The sequence below is a fragment of the Typopeltis vanoorti genome, chromosome 21, assembly GCF_054136105.1.
Source record: "Typopeltis vanoorti isolate ZY-2024b chromosome 21, IOZ_Tvanoo_1.0, whole genome shotgun sequence".
Classification (NCBI taxonomy): domain Eukaryota; kingdom Metazoa; phylum Arthropoda; class Arachnida; order Uropygi; family Thelyphonidae; genus Typopeltis; species Typopeltis vanoorti.
This window is the reverse complement of record NC_143569.1, coordinates 59,830,753-59,844,115: the sequence shown is the minus strand read 5'-3', so window position 1 is coordinate 59,844,115 and position 13,363 is coordinate 59,830,753. Positions and strand designations below refer to the sequence as shown.

Sequence of the window (13,363 nt, the reverse complement as noted above, 5' to 3'; positions counted from 1 at the left end):
TGCACTCAAATCTTGGTAAAGAATGTTTGTGTTTTTCATAACAGTGTTAGATAAAGGCGGCTGCAGTTGCCTGTAATCACTATACAACTGTGTGTGCATGTGTGACTACTGTCCAAATCAGATCTAATATTGTGCTATCATGAAGATTAATGCTGACCAGTGCACTCAGGATCTCCATAATTTCTCTTAACTGGATGGTAACATTATCTCAATCCCAGTTCTTCATTCTCAAGTCCTCTTCTATCAGCTCCCTCCATCTCTTCTTTGGCCGCCCATGCTTCCTCCTTCCTTGCACATCCATCTGCATGACCCTTCTTCCCACATATTCGTCCTCCCTCCTCACCACATGACCAAACCATCTCAACCTTGCCTCCTGTATCTTCGCTCCTAAGTTCATAACTTTCACTGTTCCCCTCACATAGTCATTTCTCAGACGATCCTTTCTGGTCACACCGCACATCCACCTAAGCATTCTCATCTCTGCTACTTCCATCCTGCTGATGTTATTTTTCCTCAGGGCCACAGTTTCTATAGCATACGTCATAGCTGGCCTCACTACTGTCCTATAGATTTTGCCTTTCAGATCGATCGGCACCCTTCTATCGCATAACACTCCAGCCATCTCCCTCCAGTTCCTCCAACCCGCTTGTATCCTGCATCCCACTTCCTTCTCAGCTCCTCCATCTTCTTCCACTGTTGAACCTAAGTATCTAAAGTCCCTCACCTTCCTGATGACATTTCCTTCCAGCTCCAGATCTGTCTCCTGGCCGCTGCCCACTGTGCAACACATATACTCTGTCTTACTTCTGCTCAGTCTCATACCTCTCTCTTCCAGTACTTTTCTCCATCTTTCCAGTTTAGTTCCCGCTTCTTCTCTTGAATTTGCACACAGCAAGATGTCACCCGCATACAACATTGTCCAAGGTGCATCTTCTCTCACCTCCTCTGTCACCACCTCCATCACAATATTAACACGTTCATTGCCAATCACGCGTTATCGCATTGACGTCGCCAACTAAATAAAAAAATATAAAAAATTTGGCCACCACACGAAATTCCAATTTTCAGCTTGGCAATGAAAGTGTTAAACAGAAACGGACTTAATGCTTACCCTTGATGCAAGCCAACTATTACTTGAAATCTTTCTGTCTGTCCTAGACAGGTCCGAATACTTGTCTTCACATTTCTGTACATCTCCCGCACCAACCTGACATATTTCTCTGGAACCTTCTTCTCCCTCAGACACCTCCAGACTTCTTGCTTTGGCACTCTATCGTATGCTTTCTCCAGATCAATAAATGCCAGATGTAGCTCCCGTTGTTTCTCTCGAAACCTTTCCATCATCTGCCGTAACCCAAAGATAGCATCTGTTGTTGATCTATCAGGCATGAAGCCAAATTGTTCCTTTGCAATCTCCACCTCCTTCCTCAATCTTCCATCAAGAACCCTTTCTAGGATTTTCATTGTGTGGGACATCAGCTTTATTTCTCTAATTTTTACAGTCTTGTGCATCCCCTTTACCCTTGTAGATGGGGACAAGAGTAATCTCCCTCCATTCCTCGGGTATATTTTCCTGTTGGCAAACTTTCATGAACAGGTCCCACAGCAGGTCAATTCCCTCTCCCCCCAGTGCCTTCCATGCCTCCACCGGAATCCTGTTGGGGCCCACCAATTTTCCATTCCTCATCCTCTTCATGGCCTCAGTCACTTCCAATCTACTGATGTTCTGCACCATCCCCTCAGAAGGCTGCCCATCTTCTCTGTGAGTGTTCCTTGCATTTTCCTCATTCAAAAGTCCCTCAAAATATATTCTCCACCTGTTTCTTATGTCCGCATCCCTCCATAATACTCTTCCTTCAGCGTCTTTGATCTGCACACATGTAAGATGTCCTTTGCTGCTTTATTTCTACATTTCACTAGTTGGTAAATTTTTCTCTGTCCTTCCTTAGTTTCTAATTGATCATACAGATCTTGATATGCCATGCCTTCACCTGTGCCACAACTCTCTTGGCTTCTTGCTTTCTCTCTGAGTACACCTCTCTGTCCTCTTCCACTCTTGACTCATCCCACTTCTGCTTTGCCTTCCTCTTAGCTGTCACTGCCACTTGTACATTATTATTCCACCACCAACCCTCTTTCTGCTCTCTAATCTTACCAGATGTCCCACCAAGCACCTCGATTGCACAGCTCAGGATTATTTTTGAATTATGTTTCCACCAATCTTGTACACTTTCCAGTCCATCCGAAATCCTCTCTAACACCCTCTCCCTAAAACGATTCCTCACACACTCTCTTCTTTTAAGTGAAACCACTTAATTGTATTCATCCCATGGCTTCCAGAGGTTCTCAAAGATAAGAACCTCTGTATTCATCCCATGGCTTCCAGAGGTTCTTATCTTCGATCTTATTTTAAAGTCTGCGCACAGCAGTCGGTGTTGCTGTGCCACTTGATCTATTGGAATTACTTTACAATTTGTCACAACCTTAAGATGTTTTCTTCTAGTCAAAATGTAGTCAATTTGTAAAATGTTGTTACCACTCCTAAATGTTATCAAATGTTCTTCCCTCTTGTAGAAAAACGAGTTCACAATTGCCAGATCAAACGCTACTGCAAAGTCCACAACCCTCTCTCCTTCCTGGTTCATCATTCCCACTCCGTGGCCACCATGCACCCTTTCACAGTCTCTATTCTGTCTCCCTATGTATCCGTTCAAGTCTCCTCCGACAATCACCATCTCGTTTTCTTCCAGTTCCCTCATTTCTTCATCTAACACGTTCCAGAACTCATCTTTCTCCTCTGCTGTACAGCCAACTTGCGGGGCATATACACATAATACGACCACCCGCTCTTCTCCAAGACCCAATTTCATTCGCATGATCCTGTCATTCTTTCTACCCACTTCCAGTACTTCGCCCTTCATTCTGCCACACACCACAATTCCTACACCATTTCTTCCCTCGTCATTCATTCCAGAGTAGAACAATTTATATCCATCTCCCAGTTCCTTTGTCTTTCCCCCTTTCCACCTTGTCTCCTGCACACACAAAATGTTCAACTTCCTCATCATGTCTGCCACTTCTCTTCCCCTTCCAGTCATGCTTCCAACATTCAGTGTTACCACTCGCAACATCCTCTCCACCTGCTGGGCTCACTTCTTTAACCACACCCATCCTTGATGCGGTAGCCCTCGTCCACTTCTCGCAGCTGTAGGGATTAAGGGGTACGCCCTAGCCCTTATATCATTTTCTCTTTGACTCATATCATAACTAGAGTGAAGTTTTACGACCAGATGCCCTTTCTGACATCAATCCTCACCATTTATCCGAGCTTGGGACAGGCACCTATTGAGGCTAGCTTGCCTGCTTCGGTGGCTGCGTAAGACTTAGCAAGATAGGAAAGATTCACCCCTAGCACTCAAATGCTCTAATAGCATCGGGGGAAGGAGCAAGGAGAGGAGAAAGAAGCAAAGAAAGAAGGGGAGGGACCAATCTACAGAATAATATAACAGATGTATATTACATGAAGTAAGGCATGGTCCAGCATCTGGTACCTCAGGTTTGCCATGCCCGTACTCACTAAAGTGAGCCCTTGAGCCCTGATATTAAGTGAATATAATATTAAAAATACATCATATCTATTATAAATACATACCTGTATTAACTTTGATAGTGACTGTGTACGTAACAATTTTAAGAGATTAAAGTATGTCGGATTAATCTCATTTCTCCTTTTTAACAATGAAGTAACATTAGTTACCACAGCTAAGAGGACCTTCAATAACCATGGCAACAAATTTGGTATCAGAGATCCCAAGCAAGTGAAGATTGTTCCCAAAGTGTTTAGAGAGCTTTAAAAAAATAAAATAAATAAAAAACTGTTATTTCAAGAGCTAATAATTAAAAAACTGTTATTTAGAAAGCTAAAAAAAAGTAAAAATATCTATTTTAGTGTGGCATTTTCTATTCTGTCATTTAACAGTGATCATTTTGGAGAAAATAAGCAAAGCTTGCTTTGGTTTATATATATATATTAGTGAACAAATATTGGCAGTGGCTACACTACACGATTCAAAAAACCTGGTCAAATCCTAGATGACTAAACTAAACCTCTTAACATACTGATTTTGAAAATGAGAAATAAAATTGAAAATTTTCAGGAAACATTTATTCAAATTTACATTGGAAAAAGTTCAAGAAAAATTACTGAATGGGGAAAAAAAAAAAAATCGTAAAGATAAAACTGGATTTAGGCTAAACATAGGCAACTAAGCCCAGATTTTACTTTAAAAAAAAAAACAGTTCAGAAATCATAGGAGAATATTATATACCTCTGCTTTCAAGCTTGAAAATGAAAAATGAGATCATTAAAAAGTATGTCATTAAGTACAAATAACAAGATAATGATTCCAAACACTAAATTTGTATGGCATAAATGGAATGGTGGTATGCATATGCTGTTATCACTACAGCAATACAGATCTTATACATACATTGCAAATCAACAGATTAGGATTGAAAAATGCATACAAAAATAGGTTGATGTAACATCAGATAAACTACAGTACATGCTATCTCCACTATTATTCATCATGTATATGGATAAAATATGGATCACATTACGAAGGGATATTAATATATTCAAACAAGAGATATTAAGCTTGGTTCTTCACTCTTTACAGATGATATTATCTCCTTAAATAAATCTGTTTCTAAGTCCAAATCAAACTGCTGTAACAAACTGGCTTCAGGCTGTAAAAGGATACAGCCTTAAGTAAATCAAGTGACACTATTAGCCAATGTGGAAACCAGTATGAAGGCACTGCATAGGAAACATGCACGACCATGCAGTCGAATATCAGCCCCACACAGGCTTCCATTTCACCAACATCCATGGCCTCAAACTCCACCCTTAATAGTGTCCACTACCATCTCCAGTCTACCAAATCCTACCTACTCTTCCTAGCAGAAGCCCAAATCTCGACCCCTCCACCTTCCCCCAAGCACTGCTCACAACACCAACTGGCTTTGCTCCTCCAGTTGTTAGACCAAGCAGGAAGAGATGTTAAGACATTTACTATTAGTAATACATAAGTTGTTCACATGCCTATCAGAATACCAGATAACCATAACTAATCCAAAACACCGCAGATCTCTTCCTCACCAGTGACCCTTCCAAGTACACTGCAAATGTGGTGGATCCCCTAGGTAATTCAGACCACAATCTGGTGCTTGTCTCCTTTCCCATAGCCACTCCTAAACAAGAGTAGTCTGGCATTATAACAGTACCATGTGAGATAGCCTCCGTGACTTCTATGCCTCATTTCTAAGGTTAGATATTAGTTTTTAGCTTTCCAACCCAAACATGTGCATGAAAATAATCCTTACTGACACAGAAATATATATTTCCCTACTCTGAACTCTGTCCTCTAACTAAGCCTTGGTTCTCCAAAAAGTAACTGTACAAAAAAAAAAGCATACCATAACTGACTAGCCCAAAAAAAAAAAGTTGCAAGAAAACTATCAATGCTTCAAAAACAGAGTTTGAAAGAGCAAAAAGCAGGAAACTTGTATATAGTCCAAACAGCAGCCAAGCCCTTTGGTCTCCTCCTCGCACCACTGTCACACCCACATGGCTCTATTGCATCATCACCCATAGAAAAAGCCGATCTCCTGGATTCACACTTTGCCACCAGTGCACACATAACTGATCACAATTCCAGATGCACAATACTCAGTGCTTCCACTGTCTTTTCACGAGAAAGAGATCAGAAGAATGATGTTCATATTAGACATTAAAAGTTTTCTGGTTCTGATACAATTCCTACAACTGTCTTGAAGGTCTGTGCACCAGACCTGATTTTGTTGTATGTCACTTATTTATGTTATGCTCTCTTACTCCAATGGTATCTACCCCACAGACTGCAAATTGGCCTATGTTCAACCCATTCCCAAGAATGGGTGACAAATTGCCCATCAAACTATCCCAATCACTCACTCACTCACTCACTCACTCACACACACACACACACACACACACACACACACACACACACACACACACACACACACACACACACACACACACACACACACACACACACACACACCTCACTGTTGTCTTAAGTAATAGAGAGAACCATCAATACCCAGCTCCTGCATTGCCTTGAAGGTATCTAGCTGATAAATGCTGCCAGTATGGATTCTGCCACTGTGGATCAACAGGAGATCTATTCACATGTCACCCATCTCTGGACAAATGCCATGGAGAAGTTTAGTGAATTTTAAGTAGTTGCACTCAATATCTTCAAAGCTTTTGAGGGGGGGGGGGGGGTCTGGCACTAAGGCCTGAAGCAAACTCCCATCATTTGGTCTATCCTACAACTTCTGCAATTGGATTATCAGCTTTCTGACGGGATGCATGCTGCGTATGATAGTGGATGGTTCTTTATCCTCCTACTATTCAACTAACACCAGGGTTCCACAAGGTTCTGTTCTCTCACCAACCCAATACAGTTTCACAGATGACAGCACATTGCACTCCTTCCTTTCATTTGACAAACCTTACACTAAACAAATCACCTCAATTGACAGATCAACCACAACTGACCTCAGTTCTGATCTCCAAGCCATCCTTCAATGGGATTCAGATAACCTCATCAATTTTAATGATAGCAAAACCCAGTTCTGCTTTATTTCCTACACACACACACACACACAAAAAAAAAAACATTTACTTCGAGTTTCATCCTCAACAATACTCAAATATCTAAAGATAACATTTCTCTTCTTGGAATCACTCTATAATCAAGCCTTTCCTGATATAAGTACATCACAACCATTGCCTCTTTAACTTCCAAAAAAAAAAAACTAGGATTTCACTTATACTCTAGGCATTACTTCATCTCTGAACAGATTAATCTTATATAAATCACAAATTTACCCATTATTGAACCCCTCCCTCCCTCCCTCCCTCCCCTATGGGATGAGGCCCCTAAGAGCTCCCTAAAAATAATTGCCTCAATACCAAAGAGGGAAATCAGATTGATTAATAACCCATCTCTGACCAATTCATACCACCCACTTTCACACAGATGTTTGATTTCTGCAATATGCATCTTCTATAAATATTTCCATAGCAAATGTTCATATGAAATAGCATCAATAATTCCTCGACTCTGTACTAAATCTGTTGGAACACGTGCGACTGCCACCCAATATCCCTTCACAGTATGATTCCAAATCCACAGAACAAGTTTCTTTTCCTCCTCCCCCATCCCTGCTACTGCTGTATTGTGGAACAGTCTTACTCCCCTATGTATTTCCCAAGGAATACATAGAGGAGTAACGTATGTAACTATACATGTTACATACATGGTTGAGCAACCAACTTTTCGTGTATGGGCTCAACATATTAAAAAAAAAAAAAAAAAGCAATTAGAAAAAACTGCAATAAAAAAAGAAATCAGAAACATCACTACATTTAAAGTAGCACATATGAAGAAGCTACACATTTTTGATATTTTTGCAAAATTAGATGACAAATTAAATATAGAAATAGATAACAGAATAAGTAGGGATGGTATGGTAGAAAGCCAGCTGAGTACATTTATATGAAATGAGAGCGAGAGAGGGAGGAAGAAATCAGGCAAAAGATTATATGAACGGTTCAAACCAATTTTAACAAATGAAATGCAGAGCTGGGTTAGAAACAAAATAGCTAATTAGACTAGGGAGTGCTGATAAAAATCTCTTGATTTTTATCAGCACTTTAATCAACTGGCAATAATGGAAGAATCTTGTCCAAAACATATAAGGAGAGCTGCTGGCTAAGTTTAGCCAGCAACTTTCCTTGTATGTATAGGACAAACAATATGTAAAATTAATTTTCAGGCAAGAAAAATAGTTTTATTATACAGTTTGTCTATTAAAGTAGAAGATTATAGGTTCTTGATATCTTGTAGTTGAAATAAGTACAGTTCTTAAAATCTGAAAACTGTCAAACTCAGTGTATTATCTCTGTTGCCATTGCAAAATATCATTGACGTTTAGCAATATTTTATGACATACTATGGTTTTAAAAACAACTTCATATCTTAAAAATTATTTTATTAACATTTGCCTCCATTCTTTGTGGAAACAAAAACAAATGACTTTAATTAGAATGCTAACTTAAATTACACTGCACAGTATTTTTTTATATATTTTTTAAACTGCTTTACTGTAAATGGATGAGGGAAGGAATTAATGCTGGCTATAATAGTGACACCTAACTGAAAAAAAAAAAAAAAAAGGATTATTCTGAGATAATCAATGAGAAAAAATTCTCGTTTAAAATTAGTTTCTTTAGAATTGGAGAAATTATGTGAATTAACTCAAAGGTTAAGAATTTTGAGTTGTACCAGTATTACAGCCAGTGAGTGATATGTCTCTTTCCAATCTTGTAAGTATAAGATTGCTTATTGTACAAGCATGTAATTCAGGTAATTTATTAAAAATAAAATTCAGATACACATAAAATGTGTTTCTGAATGAAATTTGAATATTATATGGAGTATTTAAATATATAACTGTCATCTTAAAAATTGTCCCTAAAGAGCTGAAATGTTTTAATGTTTTATAGGTTATACAACTGAAAATGTAGCTGGTATTTCACATTTTCATATTTTTTATTGCTGACTTTCATACTAGGTTTGTTACAATAGTTATTCAATTTAGTTAAAGAGAATTGATTTAGGAGTATAACATCATCTGCATGAAGAACTCAAGTTATTATCTAAAATTCTGATATCAGGTTTAATGCTACTTTCTTCATAATTGATCTATGTAGATGATGAATAACAGTGATATATGCATCCTGTCTCATCAGACTTTACATCAAGCAATCCTATACATCTATCAATTAAACTACAGTATTAGATAGGGTTACATTTTTTCTGTATAATGTTCCATTTATACCTTATAATTGTAATGTTTTGAACAGCTTTTTTTCTTTGCAATTTCTTATGCCTTTTCCAGATCTGCAAAAGCGAATACAGATCCTTCTTATGTTCACATGATTTCTCGACTGTCATAAAATACAAAATCTCTATCTACCAAATTAGTATTTAGTGTAACCAGTCATTCTTCCACATTTTGCATGGAATGTTCAGAAGTCAATCCACAAAACTTCTCATTTTGAAGATGATGCTATGAGAACTCTGCTTCAGTCATCCAGAATTCAATCTGAATTATGTGGTTTAGGCCAATGTAAAACTTTTATACCTCAATATTTGAGCAGGCTTTCTTACATTTTTCTCTATATATTTTTATCATATCTTTCTGAAATTTTTTTCTATGTTTTCTTTCTTAACATTTTTTCCTGTATTCTTTCAGGACACATGCTAGCTTGCTTGCCAAGCTATCAGTATGATTTGGAAAGGATAGAATTTTCAAATTCTATCCTTTCCTCTCTAATAATATTTGTGTCTATCTTTCAACTTACTTGACTGATTCTTTTAAAAAATATTCTTAGAAATTTTTCTTTTCAATGAAGTATTTGTTTTTATCCTACACTGGGTGGTGGCTACCTGTTATTGCAAATCTGCTCTGTATCCTTTTGAATCTGAAGATATCTTTACCAACAATAATCTAATTGATATGGCTTTTCTTGTTTCACAAGAGAGAGAGCCGAGTGTTCTCTTCACATGAACTGCACATTTTTAAGCTGGAATATGATGTTAGTAATCATTAGTCCATGTCCTGAACAAAAATTCAGCAGGTATTTACCATTTTTATTTGCTTTCTGTTTTCTCCCAATTTTCCTAAAACATTTCTATGATTTACTGTGCTGTTCAATTCATTAAAAGAACTAGCAATGTTATCTTTCTTTCTCTCTCAAATTAATTAGAAAATTACTCCTTCCCTACAGAACTACCTATTTGTACCATAAACACAAATAGGTCTGACTGTTCAATTTTGAAATTTGTTTTGAAATTTGCACACATTACTCTAATTGAAGTTGTAGGCTATACACAAATTTATCTTTGTGTTTAGTGCTTTACACTATCACTTATTAATCAATCCAAATAAACAGTTATAATTATTATTTAGAAGAATCTCACCTGTTTTAATCATGTTTGTCTCGATAACCCCATCATGTTGATATATTTCAACAGTTCCTCTGACAGCTTCCATCTTGTCCATTGATGCTTCTAACAATGATGGTGACTGCAATCAATTTTATTGAGGCTGGGGCTGGTCCCATAGCTCAGTTTCATTGCTCAACTGGTTCCATAAGAAAAACAGTAAGGGACCTTGTTTTAAGCAGCAATTCTCCAGCTGTATGACATTTATTCATATTGTATGAATATGTCTGTTTGTGATTCAAATGGAGAATGCAACCTGCTAAGTATCAAATTGCCAATCCATTATTGATCATTCAATATCCAAGTGAATAACTAATAAAAGGCGTACCAAGACAAGGTGAGGAGTGAACACTGGATTAGAGACTTTAGTAAAAGTCATCATTGATCTTTAAATTTTCATATTCACTGTATTTATAAATAATATAATACATCTTTGCTCAAGATGCACAATAATACCATACTTTTTCAGAGAAGTAGGATATAAGTTACAAAGAAAGCCAATATCACCTTTCTGTTTAGTGCATGACAAAAAAATTAATTCTAACTTAGCTGTGATTTTTTTTTTTTTATCACTGATCAACACTCACACAGTCATACTTGAATTATCTGGCATCATAAGAATAGTAAATTTAATGATCTTTGATTTCTATGATTCATGCTGGGATTATTGTTTCCAGTCATATGACCCAATCATTTGCAATAACAAATCATGAAACAATGCTTATAGGTATGGAAACATTCATTCCCCATTTCACTTTAAATTCTTGTCATTTATTTAAGTCTTGGTCCTCTTAAAAAAGTATGCAAATCTGTTCAAGAGAAGAATCATGCAGTATATTAAAACCAGACTTCATCAAAATCAAAATGTTCCTTTTAAGCCTAAAAGAAAGTCCAAAATATTCATAAGCAAATGATCATTATCAACTTCTGATATACAGTAATGAGGAAAGTATAGGATATGACAGAGTAATAAGATTAAGTTTACATTATTATTAACTTCCTATCAAAAATTTTCCTCCAAATTAGTCTGTTAATTCTCAAGATTTCAGTACTGTCATATCTTATATTTCAGTCATCTAAGCCCATCATAACTGGATCATTCTCTCTAGATCTTGGTCTCTCTAAATCTTTTTTTTGTTGCCAGCCTGGCACCAAACACCAGCTTTACTAACCTTTCCTCTCCAATTCTATTTAAGTGACTATACCACCTTAAATTAGCTCTGCTCACACATTCGAGAATGCTAACAATGGAAAGTTCCTTTCTATCTTTCATTCTGCCATTTATTCAGACTCCTAATTTTTCTCAGAACTCTCATACCTGTTTTCTCTAATCTTTGATCAAGCGCTTTATTTCTAACTTAACTCTCATATTCATAGCTTAAAATTGGTTTGAACACAGTCTTGTACAATGCTAATTTAGTGTTTTGGCTCATTTTTCTCTTATTCTAACTAAATTTATTCAGTTGACTCCCCACCATACCAGTTTCGGTTCATTTCATAAATAATTTTTACTAATACTGTGCCTAAATAGCTGAAATATTTTTCTTGTTCTATAGGTTCACCATTGAGAATATAGCTGAAGTTTTCCATTTTCTTATTTAATTTTATTAGTTTGGCCTTTTTACTGCTAATTTTCATGCCAAATATGTTACAACAGTTCAATTTAGATAAAGAATCCTGAAGTATTGTAACCGATTCATTTAGGAGTATAACATCACCTATATAAAGGGCTGAGTTGAATATTTCGAATTTTAATATCAAGTTTAATACCATTTTCTTTCTTTTTTTTTTAATCTCAAGTTTTAGTCTATATTCCTAAATATTCACATTCCTCTTGGATATTTTCTGCTAATGTTTTGTCACTCTTATATAATAATCTTTCAGAGTAATTACTTCTCGATCCAGAATATCTATATCATCAGTTTTTAAGTTGCCTTTATCATCTCTAATTCCATTTCAAAAATTTTTTCTCCATTTCTAAGGTCCCTTCATACCTGTTTTCTCTAATCTTTGATCAAGCGCTTTATTTCTAACTTAACTCTCATATTCATAGCTTAAAATTGGTTTGAACACAGTCTTGTACAATGCTAATTTAGTGTTTTGGCTCATTTTTCTCTTATTCTCCAGAACAGTTTGCTACCTTTGTGACCCTTATCTTCTACGTTTTTAGACAAGTTTTCCCATGACTTCTTTAGCTATTTTTTCACACAGCTTTATATATTTCTTTGCACTTTCCCAGATCACCTGCTGGCTTACTTCTTATTAACTCATCATCATCATCATCAAATTCCTGCCATGTACCCTACAGGGGTGTACAGAATATGATAGTACTACATGAAAAACCTACATCATTACTAACTTCCTATCTACAATTTTTCTCCAAATCAGTCTGTTACTTGTTAACACTCCAACGTTATTAGATCTTATATTTCTATCTTTTAAGGGACTTTGTATAGTATCCTTCCACCTATATCTTGGTCTTCCTATGGGTCATTTTCCTGCAAACCTGGCAGAGAACACTTGTTTTGCTAATCTTTCCTCGCCAATTCTATTTAATTGACCATACCACCTGAGATTAGCTCAGCTAACACATTCCTGGATGCTAACAATGTCAAGTTCTTTCCTAATATCCTCGTTTTTAATATGATATTGCCATTGACGCCATCTGTTCATGCCTCTAATCTTTCTCAAGACTCTCATATCTACGGTCTCTAGTCTTATGATCCAGTTCTCAGATCTATAAGTTAAAACAGATTTGAACACTGTCTTGAATACAGCTAATTTAATGTTCTGACTAATTTCTCTCTTATTCCATATGAATTTATTCAATTGACTTCCCACCATACCAGCTTTGTTGATTCTGTTGTCTATTTCCATTTTTAATTTACCATCTTCACTAAAAATTGTGCCTAAGTAGGTGAAATGTTTTACTTGTTCCACAGGTTCTCCTTTCATGCAGTTGACATTTTCAACGATTCTGCCTATTTTCATTGTCTTTCTCTTTTTACTGCTGACCTTCATACCATATCTATTACAACAGTTATTCAATTTAGTCAGAGAATCTTGAAGACTTGTAGCGGATTTATTTAGAAGTATAACATCGTCCGCATAAAGCAAAGGGCTGACATTAACATCTCCAATTTTGATATCACGTTTAATATGACTTTCCTTCATAATGTGATCCATATAGATAATGAATAACAAAGGGGATAATGTACAGCCTTGTCTCACACCAGATT

At 36.5% G+C, this 13,363-nt stretch overlaps 1 protein-coding gene across 1 annotated transcript in view; it reads right to left on the bottom strand.

Annotated features, from left to right (window-relative positions):
* Nucleotides 1-13,363, bottom strand: part of LOC150094892 (small subunit processome component 20 homolog) — a 468,852-nt gene that overhangs the window by 275,103 nt on the left and 180,386 nt on the right. Inside the window, exon 22 of the mRNA XM_090410975.1 lies at nt 3,653-3,848. Coding sequence (XP_090267101.1) covers nt 3,653-3,848 — 196 coding nt within the window. The remainder of the gene's footprint in view (nt 1-3,652; nt 3,849-13,363) is intronic.